The sequence below is a fragment of the Pinus tabuliformis genome, chromosome 6, assembly GCF_031772625.1.
Source record: "Pinus tabuliformis cultivar Carrire ecotype Pingquan chromosome 6, CPIR1, whole genome shotgun sequence".
Lineage (NCBI taxonomy): Eukaryota > Viridiplantae > Streptophyta > Pinopsida > Pinales > Pinaceae > Pinus > Pinus tabuliformis.
The window spans coordinates 960,836,601-960,854,509 of NC_142292.1; the positions used below are offsets into that span (position 1 = coordinate 960,836,601).

General features: G+C 39.4%; 1 protein-coding gene across 1 annotated transcript; it reads left to right on the plus strand.

The window, feature by feature from the left end:
• The first annotated feature begins 760 nt into the window (after positions 1-760).
• Positions 761-16,217, plus strand: LOC149262136 (uncharacterized). The gene is made up of 2 exons (XM_089375039.1): positions 761-4,522; positions 15,216-16,217. Exons 1-2 carry the CDS (start codon positions 761-763, stop codon positions 16,215-16,217), a joined length of 4,764 nt encoding a protein of 1,587 aa, XP_089231165.1.
• The last annotated feature ends 1,692 nt before the right edge of the window (positions 16,218-17,909 follow it).

The following is a 17,909-nucleotide window of genomic DNA, read 5'->3' on the forward strand; positions in this document are numbered from 1 at the left end:
CACGCCAACAGAACACGGTGAATCAAAATGAAGAAGAGCACCAGCCATCGGAAGATGTACAGCCTCAGCAGGAGATCCCCTCCTCGAAGAAGGGGGATAGCACATCTAAAACGGCTCGCAGCAGGGACCTGGTTGCACCTGGACCTCCGCGGACCCGCTCTCGGACTGCTGGGAAGAAATCAAATCCGGCTGCAACTGTACCTACTAGACCGGGTAATGACTCCGACCCCTCTTTTTCACAATCTTGCTCTAATGTAATGACATCTAATATTCACTCATTCATACAATCTTCCCGCTCTGAATCGGCTCCTATTCCCTCCATCACTTGCTCTATTGCCCCCCCTCCGCCTTTCATTTCTACTACCCCTCCCATGTCTAACCAGTTCCTGGGGGTCGTGGATCAATCTTCCTCTCCGGAGCTATCCGGTTCCCACCGCTATCATCTTCGATCTGGGGCTAGGCCTCGAATACTAGGACTGGGTTCTTCCCCGGGTCGTCTCCATAAACAGAAGAGGGGCAGACCATCACAGATCTCATCGGCTAAGTTAAATGCAGTGGCGGACGTTGCTATGGGGAGACAATATACTATTGAAAGGGCGCTTAGAGCTATCGAGCCCATACATTGTGGTGAATCATGATCTGGCTCTCCTTCAATTGTAGGGGACTTGCCAACCCCAAAAAACGACTGGCACTAAAAAGACTTCTTCATGTATCTAGATGTGATATTATCTTTCTACAAGAAACTCTCTGCACTGCTGAGATGGCGGTGAACTGCCTGCAAGGTTTTCTTCCGGGGTGGACTCTGCATGGACTGGACGCTAGTGGGCGATCCGGAGGCTTACTCATTGGTATCAACCCAAGGAAGTGTAAGTCAATCTCCACCTGGGGGGGCAGAGGTTTCCTGGGTATGGATATCATGGCAGGGGATCTGGGCTTCCCGATAAGATTTATTAACATATATGGTCCTAACCAGCATCGTCTCCCCTTCTGGCAAGACTTTCTATCTGGTAACCATATTACTCAGCATACAGTGATTGGTGGGGATTTCAACTTCTCTCTGGGAGTTGGCGAATCTTGGGGTCACAATGCCCAGTCGGATACCATTGCGGATCAAATGAATTTACTGCTGGACTCTCATCACCTGGTGGACATCCCCATGAATAAGAAACTTCCTACTTGGCACAACCAACGCATAGGGGAGGCTGCACTGGGGAGGCGTTTAGATAGATTCATGATGCACCAGGATCTCATTCAGATTTGTCCACTATACAGACAATGGGTTGGCATTGGGGGTCTCTCTGACCATCATCCAATTTTTTTACAGATTAGTGATAATAATCCCAAGCCGCGATCCCCTTTCAAATTCTTCGCTGGCTTTCTCAAGGATCCGGATTATAACCTCATGGTCACGAACTTCTGGGTTGCCCAGCCCCCTCTGCGGTCTCATCGCAAGGCCCATGATTTCTGTATTAGGCTTAATAAACTCAAAGTGCTTACTGAAGAGTGGGCGACAGCCAAGAGGAAAAGAGATGAACAGATTTTGACGGACACTGAATCACAGATAGCCTCTCTCACTGATGAAAATGGATCGGGTTACCTCTCTGATGAATCTAAAGTCTTGCTCAACGGTCTGTATGGACAAAAAGCAAAAATTCTACTGGAAAAGGAGGAGCATTGGAGGCTCAAAAGTAGAGCCATTTGGCTCAAAGCGGGGGACTGCAACACTAAATACTTTCACAACTTAGCCAACGGCAGGAAGGCTTCGAACACCATTTGGCGACTCCCCAGTGTGCCAGATGGTTGGGCTACCACCCACCAGCAATTGGCTAGTCTTGGGGTATCCCATTTCAAGGGTCTCTTTACAGCTCCACCAGAAATAAATCTTCCAGATATTATTAGAACTGCTGAAAAACTCCCTCGTTTTGTTGGCCAGGAGGATCTGGAAGACCTTACAGCTCCTGTTACATCTCTGGAGCTCGAGAATACTCTCAAATGGTTCAAGAAAGAGAAGAGTCCGGGACCGGATGGATGGCCGGTGGAATTCTATCTGGCGTTTTATGAACTGTTGGGTGAGGAGATTTTAGCCGTTGTCGAGGAAAGCAGGCTCTCGGGGCACATCCACCCTCCTATGAATCGGACCTATATAGCCTTGATCCCCAAAGCTGATGAACCCTCATCTTACAATGACTTCCGGCCTATCTCCCTTTGCAATTGCCTATACAAAATCATAGCCAAGATAATTGCCAATCGTATTAAGCCGATTCTCTCCTCCCACATATCTGCTGAACAATTTGCTTTCCTCCGGAATCGTCATATTTATGAGGCTATTGGTACTGCTCAGGAAACCCTACATTCCATCAAGCTGAAGAATCTGAAAAGTGTATCTTTAAAGATTGATCTTACTAAGGCTTTCGACAAGGTAAATTGGCTTTACCTTAAGATGACGCTTATACACCTGGGCTTCCCCCTGCTTATCATAAACTGGATCATGGGATGTGTTACATCTGTCTCTTTTTCCATTCTCATCAATGGAGCTGCATCAGATCGGTTTTACATCGACAGGGGTATCAGGCAAGGTTGCCCTCTCTCCCCACTACTCTTTCTCATTGTTATGGAAGGGTTGAGCAGGCTTATTGCGGATGCCAAAAGAAATGGGGAGTTAAGTGGCCTCAAAATTACCGAACAGCTCTCCATTACACATCTACTGTTCGTGGATGATATTCTTATATTCCTTAATGGCAGTGTTAGAGATAGTACGGCCCTGAACCGCATCCTTCAACTCTACTGCAAAGCGACGGGGATGGAAATCAACAGGGACAAATCTACTAGATCTGTGATGAGATGCACTCAACAAGAATCTCTTTTGGCTGCTCAGTTCTTTCCCTTCCAGGAGAACAATCTCCTGGAGGGCATAAAATACTTGGGATTCAGATTAAGGCCGGATGGATACAATACTGGACATTGGGGGTGGCTCATCAATAAAATAGAACAGAGGATAACTTGTTGGCACCACCGTCTACTTTCAAAAGCGGGCAGATTACAACTGATCAAATCTGTCCTCGAGGCCACACCGGTATATTGGATGTCCCTTACCTGGGTTCCGAAAGGCATTCTACAGAAAATTCAACAGATTTGTTCCAGGTTCCTGTGGAATGGGAATAAAAAGGGAAAGATTTTTGCTTGGACTAAATGGTCCCTGGTATCCATGCCCAAGCAGTGGGGTGGATGGGGACTCAAATCCCTTCCCGCTTTTGCACTCGCCTTAACAGCAAAGCAGGGATGGTCTCTCCTCAAGATGGATAGCTTATGGGCTGAAGTCATACACAAAAAATACATCTGGCCCTCAAACATACTTGACTGGCTTCGTAGACCTACCTGGCAACTTCAAGGAGTGTCGGCCATCTGGAAAGCCACCCTAAAAGCTCTGCCCCTCATCAAGGAAAACCTGCTCTGGAAGATTGGCAATGGGTCCCAGGTGCGGATTGGGCTGGACCCATGGCCTGGGTCTGGAAATGCTCACCTCCTCCCGGCAGACATGATCCAACATCTTAATTATATGGGTATCAAATACCTTGATCAGGTCGGAGACCCCATCCGAACAACTATCTTCTCTCAAGCTTGGAGATCGGACCAACAGTGGCAATTAACAGATGAATGGATGGTATTATGGCAGCAATACTTACAGGCTCTCTCTGAATCTCATATTAAGCTACATGAGCATGAAGATGAACTTATATGGGCACCTGCAAAATCAGGTTTATATTCTCCCAAAGCTGGTTATTTGAAACTCATTGAGGACAAGAAGCCAGATTTGATAAAAAGATGGTGGACAAATATTTGGCAGATTCAGGCACCGCCCAGAGCCAGGCTCTTAATGTGGAACATACTGGCGAATAAACTACCAACGGGGGAAACACTGAAAAGACGTTCATTCGCTGGCCCTACCTGGTGTGTCCTTTGCAACAAGGCGGAGGAATCTACCTACCATTTATTCATCTCTTGCGAAATCACCAGGGAAATCTGGCAGCAGGTCAGACACATTCTAAACATCACAACTGACTGGCTCGCAGATGACATCTCTTCGGCCTGGGATTTATGGTGGTCAGCTGTCTCCTCGGAAAAAGATAGGAATCTGCCTCTGATTGTGGCCATGTATATCTGGTATAAGCGTAATGATATTATCTTTGCGGCAGGCAGGGATAACTGGCAGCACCTTCCTCCATCTATTGTTTCGGCCTTCTCTGAAATCCCCTTTGACAATAAAACCAATACCCCCAGGCAGATCACCTCCGAAATTATCAACAGAAATATGCCGTGGGCATACTTTGATGGAGCCGCATCTGCACAAGGGTGTGGAGGGGGTATCCTTTTCCACATTACAGAATCTCATTATTTTCACCTGAAACTGGGGCTTGGCCTGGGGACCAACAATCATGCCGAACTTATCACATTGAGACATCTTCTCTATTTCGCTCTTTCTAAAAACTACAGACAATTACAAATTTTTGGTGATTCTAAGATTGTAATTGATTGGGCAAACAATATTTCCCATTGTCACACATACTCTTTGAGACATATCTTGGAAGAAATTGTTTTTTTCAAAACATTTTTTAACCAGATCACTGTTTCACATATCTACAGGGAAAGAAATACAACTGCTGACCGGCTCTCGAAAGAAGCGGCGGCTCGGCCTCTAGGCGATTGGATGATCGAGGAACACAGTCCAGAGGGGATGCACGTTTTCTACCACCGACCGTACATAGATGGACTGTTACAAGGGGGAATCCTCCCCAACTGATTTTTGGAGTTTTGTGTTAAAATTTTTCTAGCCCATGCTATGTAAATATTGGACTGACTCTTACAGACATATTATGTATATATTTCTTCGAACAGAGGTTATACCTCTATTTACTTTTGCTCACTACAGAACAACATGTTTTATCTGAACTTTTTGTAAATGGATACAGCCCTATCGTATCCATAGTGACACATATGGGACAGATCTTATGGTACTACTGAATGGTGGAAATACCACTATATTTGCATATGCCTTTGGCATCTACAGCATGTAATCTCTATTATACCTCTTAATAGAAATTATGAACTCTATTTTCCCCGGAAAAAAGGTAAATTTCCTTAAGTTAAACAAGACATTCATGAGCAAAATAACTTCAAAAATGAATAATGAACAACAAACATGTACATTGCAACAAACCATCAAAGAGACACATTAACACAATGTTTTGATGAAAGAGTTCACCCCTCCTGGGCTACATCTCCTTGGTCCAACTTCCATGGCTTGGGCCTCTATATTAGATCAATGTGGAAAAAATGATGTTTACAAAGCTTTATGGCTCCTGATACCTGCACCAATGTGTTTAGAAGGTCCAAATTAGCTAAAAACACTTTTTTCTAAGCTCAATTTCGTCAAAAATTTCTCAAGATATGCTGCATTCAAATTTTCCCTAGGAAACCTCCCTAAATCTGGAGAGACTCCAATTAAGTCCGCCAAGTTTGGTGGTGGTTCCTGATTTGGTGGCTCCGCCATAGATTTCGCCAACTTAAACAACGATTTAATTAAATTTAACCGAGATTAGTGGCGCACTAATCGCGCTTAACCTTAGCGCTAACCCACGGTTTTTAATGTATGGTCGTATGGAGAGGGGGTTGGCTCCCTCCTCTCTGCCATCGATCATTCCTGTAGGCTTAAATACAAATTCTTGGCTACTATTTTCAAATTTGATGTGTGGCCCAACGGTGGGCGGTGGTAATGGTGCGGGGAAGGTCACAGGTTCAAACCCGCCTCCGCCTGTCCCATGCAAAGGTTTTGCCGTCGTTTTCAAATTTGAATTTAATATATATATATATATATATATATATATATATATATATATATATATATATATATATATATATAACAAAACATAATTTCCACCTTGGAGGCCAAGTAAGCAGTTTCACCTTAACACAACTAAACTGGCGAATCCGGAAGTGACACTTGCCACAACCCCATTAGGCGAAAACTGAAGAATATTCCCCTTGTTGACTGGACTGCCATGTCATCATTCTGTCCTATTCTGCAATTTGTTTTAGCTGTTTAGGAAAATGAACAGCAGGCCTGTTCTCCTTCACCCAGACTTCATTTTCGGTGAAATGAATTGCATTGCGACTGTCTTGACGAGACAGATGCAATCATACAGTTTTTGAGCCAATCTGAGGACTTTTATTTTTGATATAAATACTAAGCACCTGATCATTCCTCCCCACTAGAAGCTTTTTGGACCCCAAAAGCTATTATTATCTGACATGTAGATGAGGGTACAACCCCCTCACCTTTCCAAGCTCGATCCAATTTCTTTTTTACGAATTTGTTTCCTTGAGCTCATCTCTAAGGAAATCAACATTCACTTACCTTGAGGACCCCATTCTTCTGTCACAGATGGCGTCTTGTTGAAACTAATTCAGAAATTCTATAGGAATGCATTCAGAATGTGAAATCTGAACATTCTCTCTTTTTTCAACAACTTGAAGCCTCTTTTTGCAAAACTGACACCAACTTGCACTGTCAACTTGAAACCTATGATTGAAATAATACCTGTAATTGTCTTTTCCCTTTTCAAGTTGATCTTTCACTGTTTGTTTCACCATTTTTAGTCGTTCATAGAAACTCATGGTTTTGTCCATGTCGCTATCAAAAGCAACATCCTTCTTACCAAGACAACATAACAAAATATAATGCAAATGGATGACAAATTTCACTACTTGGTTTACATGACTCAAGCTCAATTGTACATCTTGAAAGTATGAAATTTTCTGAACATAACTTTCATGTAAAACATAATGATGCCTGAATACAACAGTTACATAACCAATAGGCCTAAAAGGCATAACAATAAACTTGTTTCTTATACCTCTTTTGTACCTTCGAACCAAGTGAAATTTTTGACAAGTATCCATCCAATGAAAGTGCATGGATCGCTGCAACTTAATCTTTACACCATGAAAATCTTCTGAATGAAATAATATGGTGAAGTTGCTTGCATAAACCTGAAACTCAAATGAACCTTTCAAGCTTGAAAGAGCATATAAAGAATTGAGCTGATCTTTTGGTTTGAAGCAACACATACCTCTTTTTGTTTTCATCCCCACTGGAAGACTTTGCACACACATGACAATGCATGCCAAGGAGGTTCAAAAGAAGAAATGTCAACAACAACTCTCCTCCAACATTGGGCTTCTCTCCACAAACCTCTTATCAAAATGACGATCTTGGGCGTTGACCAATCAACAATGGCATCCAACTTGGAGAGGCTTTCCTTCAACTTACGTCCTCCAATATCATGGCCCAAATACATCAAAGAAGTGAAACCCAACTTGTACTTTGATATCTTCAAAACATCAAACAATTTCCCTTCATAGATGACATGTGCATAAGAAAACTTTCTAAACATGTTTATGTCACCCAAGTGGACAATTTATTCAAGAAAGGACTCTTTTTTGCCATAATTCAAATACATGTATGTAATAGAAGTGCTACAAAGAACATACAACATTAAAAGCCATACAAACCATTCTTGTTTGGTGTTATGTATATTCTTGCACTGACCTCTTTTTACAACTTTGCTTTGGCGAAAACTACTCCTTTTGTCCTCTTTCTTGAAATACTTACCATTCCTCTTTGGCACCATAACCATCGATGCACAACATGGCGTAAGGGATGATTGAATGAGCCCATTGTTCAAAAAACTTTTTCATTGCATTGGTGTCTCTACACTTTGCAATTTTGTCAACCCTTTCATGCTAACATCACAAAGAGAAACCTCTTGCTGCAAATATATTTCATGTGAAGTTTCTTTCTCCTTGAAGGACGATTCTTTCACAACCTGAAATACTTCATCACTCTGATGAACTGAACCAACCAAATCAGAATTGAAACTTGCATTACATGCAACAAAATTTTCATAAACAATATCATCATTTGGCTTGAACATGAGAAGTACTAAACTTTTACTTGAATTCACTAGTCTTTTTGCCTCCCCTGCATTAACCAAAGAAATGTTCATCTTTTTGCGATGGGCTCTCACTATGTACTCCACACCATCCTTGAACAAGTGATACTTGTTTTCATGGCGGTAAAAGATTTCTTTCCGATCATACAAATATGGACTACCCAACACCACCCCTAAAATATCAAGCGGTACCACATCTAGCTCTACTTCGTCAACAAAATTTGCAGTGATTGCAAACTTAAACAACATTTTCTTGTAACCTGTAAACCAGTGTCTCTTGTTATCCATCCCAAAGGGTATGGTTTATGGTGAGGTACAATTTTAAGATTCAATTGATTGGCTAAGTCTTCAGAGATTAGATTTTCTTGTGACCCACTATCAAAGGGTGTGTCAATCTTGGTGTGTTTAGATATGACCTTAATATGAAATAACTCAATTTGACTCTTTTCATTTGGAGTAGTACTAGTATTATAGTTTTGTGAACTAGTGCTTGCAATATCTTGTTTTCCTTTGATTCCCATGGCAATGATTTTGTTTTCATCCCCTGATTCAGAACCTAAATCTTCTTGAGTGATAGCAGTGGTTTTCTTTTTCCCTTATTGTTGAACTTATTTGGTCTCATTTCTAGATGGAGTTTCCAGCAATTATCCTCATTATGTCCCTCTTTTGAACAATGTTTACAAATATATTTCTCCCCTTCTTTCTTCACACTTGCATTTTTCTTTCCCTTCCATTTTTCTCCTTTCTCTTTCTCCTTATTGTTAGGTGGATTTTTATTACTACTCTCTTCATGAGTGTTCTTTCCTCTAGATTCAAGATGTGTGGCTTGCACACATACTTCATCTAAATTAATTGAATTGAACATAAGAATAGTATGTTTCAGATAGGAATGTAAACCCCCAATATATTTCTGCAGTTTATCTTGGGAATTCAAATTCACTCCTAATAACAAATCTCTTTTCCTAAACTCCTGTGTATAATCTTGGACTGTTTGGCCTTTAAGCTACCTAAAATTCTGCCAACTCATAATGGTTTTTTTCATATAGGCTAAAGGATAAAACTGTCTTTTAATTGCAGAAACAAATTCAACCTAAGTGATGGATATCTTACCATGGATTCTCATTTCCTATCGAGTCTTTGCTTCCCACCAAACTAGTGCAGATCCTTTTAGCCTCAATGAAGCCAACTGGATCTTTATGTTGTCTTCCTGAAGGTTCTGAATTTTGCAGTATACCTCCAACTGTTGAATCCAATTGTCCAACTTTTTTGCATTCACTTCTCCATTGTACATGGGAAGTTCGAATTTTATATCCAATTTCAGTAATGGAGTTTTCCCTTTTGGGGTTTTGGAATGAGTATGGGAAGTTTCAGTGGTGGTAGTGGAAGATGATGCTGTGTGAGATGATGGAGATGATGAGGATGGTGGAGATGGAGGTGGCCTTCCAACATTCCCTTTGGAATCCTTCTTCTCATCTGTTTTGTCCTCTGAGCTTCCTTCTCCATGTGGAGGTTTAGAACTCTCTCCAACCATTCTAGTGTTCCTCTCTTCATAGAGGACTTTAACCATCTTAATCAAAGTATAGAAATATTTCTTGAATTCTTCCTCTTCTGAAGAGTGACCGTCAGGCAATCTTTCTACAAACTTAATGGCTATGGATTCAGGCTCATAAATTTGTATTGCTTGTACCTCTTCAACCTCAATTGAAGGCAAAACTTGAGGAGTTTCAAGTGTAGTTGGAATTGGAACTTTGGGTGGTGGAGATTGTGGCCTTGTGGCTCTCCTTCTTCTAGGCATTACCTCAGCAGTTGCAACCAATAGCTTCCCTTCTCCTTTCTGCAACTTTAACCTTGTAAGCATCAAAATTTTGCAACCATTAAAACCCTAATTGCTCAAACTCAAGCAATCAAGAAATTCAACCTTGGGCTCTAATACCATCTTGATCTATATTTGTATGATTAGTTTTGTTGTATTAATAACAATTACAGATTTATAAACATGTGCTTGCTTCTTGCTTTTTGTATTGAGGTTTCCTTAGTCATTGGTGCTTACAAACAGGTAAATTTCCTTAAGTTAAACAAGATATTCATGAGCAAAATAGCTTCAAAAATGAATAATGAACAACAAACATGTATAGCGCAACAAACCATCAAAGAGACACATTAACACAATGTTTTGATGAAGGAGTTCACCCCTCCTGGGCTACATCTCTGTGGTCCAACTTCCATGGCTTAGGCCTCTGTATTAGCTCAATGTGGAAAAAATGATGTTTACAAAGCTCTATGGCTCCTGATTCCTGCACCAATGTGTTCAGAAGTTCCAAATTAGCCAAAAACACTTCTTTTTTAGCTCAATTTGGTCGAAAATTGCTCAAGATATGCTGCATTCAATTTTTCGCTAGGAAACCCCGCTAAATTTGGAAAGACTCCAGTTAAGTCCACCAAATTTGGTGGCGGTTCCGGATTTGGTGGCTCCACCATAAATGCCGCCAACTTAAACAACGGTTTAATTAAATTTAACTGGGATTAGTGGTGCACTAATCGCGCTTAACGTTAGTGTTGGCCCACGGTTTTTAATGTATGGTCATATGGAGAGGGAGCTGGCCCCACGAGGTTGGCTCCCTCCTCTTCGACATCGGTCATTCCTGTAGGCTTAAATACAAATTCGTGGCTACTATTTTCAAATTTGATGTGTGGTCCAATGGTGGGTGGTGGTAATGGTGCGGGGAAGGTCACGGGTTCAAATTGGCCTCCGCTTGTCCCATGCAAAGGTTTTGCCGCTGTTTTCAAATTTGAGTTTACCGCCGATTTTGTCATTTGAATTTAATTTTATACATACATACATATATATATATATATATATATATATATATATATATATATATATATATATATATATGTTAGATCTAAGACTTTTGTGATCCATAATTTAGAAAACAGTCTTTCGGATTAATCACATTGTAAGGATTGGGTCAACATTTCGAACCAACAAATGTGGTTCATCCTCATGACAAGGTGAGAAGTTAGACGATCAGAGAGAATAAATAGCATGGATGCATCAATGTTCAGTGTTAGTCATTCAGAATTAGTCGTTGGTGAAGTAAAATTATTTAGGCAAGATTAACTAGTATTTGGTGGGAAAAAAATAATATTATAATAAGCTAGGGTAGACCTAGACAATGTGAAAAAGGAAGAAAACTAGCCGTTACCATGATAAAGTAAATAATAATATTAATAGTATTAGTAAATTAATAAATTTCAATGGTCACGTTTGACCTATGGGGAGGAAAACTAGCCGTTATAATGAAAATTAATTTATAAAATAATATTGGTTAATTATTATTATTATTATTATTATTTGAAGGTAATAATATTAAAAATAATCAATGAATTAATCAATTCAAATAATACTAATGTTCGGAAATAAATTATAATATTATTGGGTAAAGGACCTAACATTGTAAAAATAATTGAATTATATAATAAAATCAGGTTGAAATATAATTGAATTATATAATAAAATTAGGTTGGAAAAAAAATTAGTTAAAGATTGGGGGTAAACCTGATCAGGGAATGATGGTAAAAGCTCTATATAATGTCGAAAAAATTCAATAATAATTATGCACATATGTATCTATTTATTTATTCACCAAAACTACAAAAAGGACAATTTAAGGGAGTACTAAAATAAAGGAGACCCGAGGCTCGAGGATAGTCCATCTCATTGAAAGGAGGAGATCCACTAAGGAAAAAACCATCAACAGGAGGAGAGCAAGTAAAATTCGAAAGGCTGTTTTCTAAAATAATATATATATCTATATATATATATATATATATATATATATCTATATATATATATATCTATCTATATATATATATATATATATATATATATATATATATATATATATATCTATATATATATATCTATCTATATATATATATATATATATATATATATATATATATATATATATATATATAACAAAACATAATTTCCACCTTGGAGGCCAAGTAGGTAGTTTCACCTTCACACAACCAAACTGGTGAATCCGTAAGTGACACTTGTCACAGTCCCGTTGGGCGAAAACTGAAGAATATTACCCTTGTTGACTAGACTGCTGACTGGACTGCCATGTCATCATTCTATCATATTCCGCAATATTTTTTAGCTATTTAGGAAAACGAACATCATGCCTTTTATCCTTCATCCGGAATCCATTTTCAGTGAAACAAATTGTGTTGCGATCGTCTTGATGAGACAGATGCAATCATATAGTTTTCGAGCCAATTTGATAATTTTGTTTTTTAGCTAAATATTGAGCACCTGATCACCTCCCTAGCTAAGAGGTAGTGTTGAATTTTGTAGCTATGGTCAGTCTTTGTATCTAATATTATAGCTCTTGAAATATATGTAATGATAAATATAAGACATGTTCTTCATGTCGGTTTCAAAAAGAGAAAATATTGAATTTTAAATTTTAAAATTTTGACTCCAAGATGATCAAGTCAACCCTCCATCAAGTCAAGTTGGCCCTAGTTCAAGTGGCACCCATTTGGCCTCCCATAAAACTATAAATAAGGAAATCAATCTCCTCTTGACATAGAATTCAGATCACTCATTTTCTATTCTTCTATTTATCTATGAAAAGGAGACAGAGAACAAGAAGTGCACATGAGTCACAGGAACTGCACATGAGTCATAGGAATTGTGCATGAGTCATAGGAACTACGCATGAGTCACAAGAAGCATGCATGAGTCACATAAGTGTGCACGAGTAACAAGAAGTGTGCGTGCATAATAGAAAATTCGCATGATTTGTTGGGGCCAAGTTTTGGGGGTTGCTTGACCATGGTTATATTGTTGGTTATTTTGATTTTGATTTTGACCAGAAGAATTAGATGCATCTCTTGTTGAACTGGAGAATTTCTCTAAGGAAAAGGTTGTTGGGTTTCTTCCCCAAGTGGGTTTTCCCGGGGCAAATCTTGTGTTGTCTTTGTGCATTGTGATCTCTACTGTGCTACTACTTTTTATGGTTGAAATTTTGAAGTGTAATTGCTTAATGATAAACTGGAAATGCCAAAATAATATATAAATTATTGGAATTAATTATTAGTTTTAGAAATTAAGTTCTTGTATCTATTGCACTTAAAAAATCAACAACTGGTGCTTTGGCAACAAGTACTTGACCAATTGAGCTGACCCTAGAGGTTAAAAACCAGCGTAGATCCATCTAACTCTGGATATGTCATGTGCCGAGAGGGATCAAATCCCTCGAGGTGCAAACCTTATTTTTGGAGTGTAAAATTTGAGGAAAGGTTTGCACCTCGAGGGATTCGATCCCTCTCGGCGCATGATAGATCCAGAGTTAGATGGATCTAGGTTGGTTCCAACTGAGGGCAACAATGTCATATTTTTAGATTATCATTATTATGTATATGTTTGAGATAAACTTCATACTTTGAAATTGCCATTATGTTTCCTTTTCCTGAAATGACCATATAATATTATATAATATTGTTCTTTAATTTAGTCTATGTTTCTTTCCTTGAATGCTTTGCGCGTCTATGTTTGGATGTTTTGAGTGGTTTGTGTGTGTTTGTGTTTGGATGCTTTGAGTGGTTTGTGTGTTTATGTGTTTGGATTTGGATGGTAATGTTTGTGAATGTTACAATTTTTGTGTTATATTTCTATATGTGTATGTAATTGTCTATTAGTAATTAGTTGGTGATGAAGAAGGAAGACAATCTTGTCAATAGCTTGTAGGAGGATTGATATTGCACATCCATTTCATTTAATTTTAGGTATCACATTTTTTTACAACTAATTAATTCTTAATAGTGTCCCTCCAGGTATTACTAAATATATCTTGAAGAGTAGTTTTAATTTTAAATTTGCTAAGTTACCTTAATCTGTTAAGATGATAGATATTATTAAGAACTTTAACTATGAAAACTGATGAAATAAAATTTTTGAATGCAAAGTGACAATGTAATAGTGTTGAATGGAAAAAAATGTGAATAATAAGAATGTATTAATTACAAATATTCTTCATTTTGATCAATCTAAACTATTTTCTTCTACTATTCTTATTTTCACCCCTGTTAGTTTTGCCATATTTTCATATCGATTATATGAAAAGTGTAGTTGAAATCGTAAACCATTCAAATATTTAACTCGAGCTATTGTAGTAAACATATTACATTTTCTCTCTTGCTCTCCAATATTAATAGGTTGAATTACTATAACACAAAAGTCAATGCACATTGTCAATAATTTTTTTGTGCTTACACTAAAATCAATCACATTGTTAATCCAGTCACTTTAAAATTAATGTACCATCATACATCCATTTACATCAAATCATAAATCAACATCTACATTGAAATCAATGCATCTAATGCAAGCAATCAAATATTATTAGAAAAAAAAACCTACACTGAAATCAATGCATCTAATGAAAGAAATCAATTAGGATTAGAAATCAACATCTATACGGAAATCAATGCATCTAGTGCAAGCAATCAAATATAATAAAAATCAACATCTACACTGAAATCAATACATCTAGTGAAAACAATCAAATATAATTAGAAATCAACATCTACACTGAAATCAATGCATCTAGTGCAAGCAATCAAATAGAATTAGAAAACATCTACACTAAAATCAATGCATTTAGTGCAAGCAATCAAATAGGATTAGAAATCACATTTACACTGAAATCAATGAATCTAGTGCAAGAAATCAAATATCATTAGAAATTAACATCTATGTTGAAATCAATGCATCTAGTGCAAGCAATCAAATAAGATTATAAATCACCATCTACAATGAAATCAATGCATCTAGTGCAAGAAATCAAATAGGATTCTAAATAACCATTTACACTAAAATCAATGCATCTAGTGCAAGAAATGAAATAGAATTAGAAAACGTCTACACTGAAATAAATGCATCTAGTGCAAGCAATCAAATAGGATTAGAAATCAACATCTACACTAAAACCAATGCATCTAGCGCAAGTAATCAAAGATCATTAAAAATCAACATCTACATTGAAATTAATGCATCTAGTGCAAGCAATCAAATAGTATTCTAAATTACCATGTATGTTAATATCAATGCATCTACCCCAGATGCGGGTGGCAATATGGCTTTAAATGTTCATCATGCAGAATAATAAATCCCGGTACTGCTAGTTGCAGAGCATCGTGGATTCCCAAGACTTCACCTCACGCAAGAGGGATGGAGTTATTAAGGCTGGATTTGGTAGGATATCTGCATTTATGGAGTGCGTTGTTCAACGCAACATTATGGCTGTTATAATCATGTCGATCCTGTATGTTTTCCTCACACCTTGTGCTCAATCTTACTGTGCCGGGACCTGGTTAGCTGTGGTTTATGGTGACGGGCTAACTCTTGCACACAGAGGCAAGCTCCAGACCGACTCTTTGTATCTCCGGAAGAGGTTCAGCACGACTTTAAGGGGTAAGCTCTCCACAGTTCTTGACTTCAACATTGGAAGTATTGTGTCTCCGTCTTGGGCTTTCTTTGTGCATTCAATTCAGTTTCTGTATCATTTCTACCATCCCTCTATTACTGTCTCTGGTCTCTCTGGTCTCTCTGTGCCCTACCCTTCGTCTTTCATAATGGTTCGACAGGGTAAAAGGAGTCGCTCTGGGGGGCATCGTGGCAGTGGCAAACACTCAACCGCCAGTCGCTCTGTGGAACCTGAGCAATTGCCTCTTAATCTCCCCCCCTCTCATGAGGCTATGCCACCTTTAAGCTCTGAGCGCAAGCCAATTCCTAATAGCGCTTTCCAAACCACGCATTTTAAATTTCAAAGCAATTTGAATAGGCCTCTGATTACTACTCACATTACTATAATCCTTTCAGAAGAAGAAAATCAAATCTCCCCTCTGGCATGCATCGCTCCTGATCCTTCCCAAAGCAGTGAGCATTCCATGGATAAAGATAGCCCGGAGAATTGGAAGAGTGATAAGTCTGGTCAGGAGGAAATTCCTAAAAGTATTCCGCCCCTTGAAGGCATAAGCCCAGTTGATGAGGAAGGGACTCTTGGCGCTAAAAGTCACTCCATGGCGATCCCTGTCAACGAGACTCTGAGGATCGGCAGTGATGAGAGTCTGAGGATCGGCAGTGCGTGTCTGGTTGAGGAGAAGACTCCTGGTAAGGTTAAGGAAGTTTAGCGCCACCTGGGACTGCTTCTTTCCTTTTTGTTTTTTGCTACTGCTCAGATGACCACCTACAGGCATCTTCGCTCACAGTCAAGGTTCAGCATTTATGGCCTGTTGTTTTGGCATCCCTTCGGGGAATTGGTGGTTCACTTGCTGGCTGGTTTGCAATGAATTTAAGCTTCTGTTGCCAATGTCTCTATCTCTGCTATACAAGTCATCCTCTGGGTTTTATATCTCTTTTCTAGCTATATGTAACTGGTCTCCCCAGCTTCTTTTTGTAAGGGGGTAGTTCTGTTGTGTTAAGTGCCCTCGAGCTCTGATCTCTGAGGCCTCAACTCCATGTAAAAATATCATTCTTTTCAGTTAATAGAATTTAGTATTTGCAGAGAAAAAAAAAATATCAATGCATCTAGTGTAAGAAATATTCTTCCCTCTCTCCCCCCTCCATCTATATCTATATTTCCCTCCATATCTCCTTCTTTGTCTCTTTATCTCACCCCCAAACATACACACACTCTCTACATCTCTCCCTTATCACTCCCTCTCTCTCTCTCTCTATGCCTTTCTTCTTTTCTCCCTCTCTCCCCTTCCAACTCCATCTCTGTGTCCATCCCTCTCTCCTCCTCTCTCTCCCTCCCTCTCTCCTCCTCTATCTCATCCTTCCTCTCTATCCCTTTCTCTCCCCCCATCTCTCTCTCTCTCTCTCCCCTAACCCTGTCACTTTCTCCCTCCCTCTCTCCTTCTCTCTCTCCTCCTCTCTCCACCTCCATATTTGTGTCCCCCTCTCTCACTCCTCTCCTTTTGACTCTCTTCGTTCCTCCTGTCCCCTCTAATTTAGTTTATCTCCTTCAGTGCAAGCAATCAAATAGGATTAGACATCACCATCTATACTGAAATCAATGTATCTAGGCAGGAAATCTTCTTCCCTCTCTCCCCCCTCCATCTATATCTATACCTACCTCCATCTATCCTTCTTTGTCTCTCTATCTCAACACCCCTCAAACACACATGCTCTCTCTCTCTCTATCTCTCTCTTCTTCGCTCTCTTCACCTTCCATCTATATCTCTATCTCCCTTTTTCTCTCTTGTCTATTTTCAAACATACACATTATTTCTCCATATCTATCTATATCTCCCTCACTCTTCCTCTCCCTCCCTCTTCCTCTCCCTCACTCTCTCTCTTCCCCATCTCTCCCTCTCTCCCCCATTCTATCTCTCTTCCCTCTTGCTCTCCTCTCTCCCCCGCTCTCCATCTCTGTTATCACTCCCTCTCACTCTCTCTGTCTTTCTCTATATGTGTCTTTCTTCTTACCTTCCTCTCTTTCTCTCTCTCCCTTCGTCTCTCCTTCTCTCTCTCTCTCCATTCCTCTCTCCTTCTCTCTCTCATGTCCTCATTCTCTTACTTCCCCTCTCTCCCTTTCTCTCCCACCTCACTCTATCTCTCCTCCTCAACTCTCTCTCTCTCTCTCTCTCTCTCTCTCTCTCCCCCTTCCAACTCCGTCACTATCTCCCTCCCTCTCTCCTTATCTCCCCCATCCTCTCCATCTCTCCTTATTTCTTTCTCTTTCTCACCACCAAGAATAAACATTCTTTCTCCATCTCTTCCTTGTCACTCCCTCTCTCTCTCCACTTTTCTCTCTCAGTGTCTTTCTTATGCCCTCCATTTCTCTCCTTCCAACTCTATCTCTCTATCCCTCTCTCTTT

Bases quoted from the DNA above. Each gene is read 5' to 3' on its own strand.
- LOC149262136 (XM_089375039.1), top strand. From the start codon at position 761: ATGGCGGTGAACTGCCTGCAAGGTTTTCTTCCGGGGTGGACTCTGCAT. The intron at 4,523-15,215 runs GTAATTGATTGG...TGCTAGTTGCAG, and splicing joins TTTTTGGTGATTCTAAGATT to AGCATCGTGGATTCCCAAGA.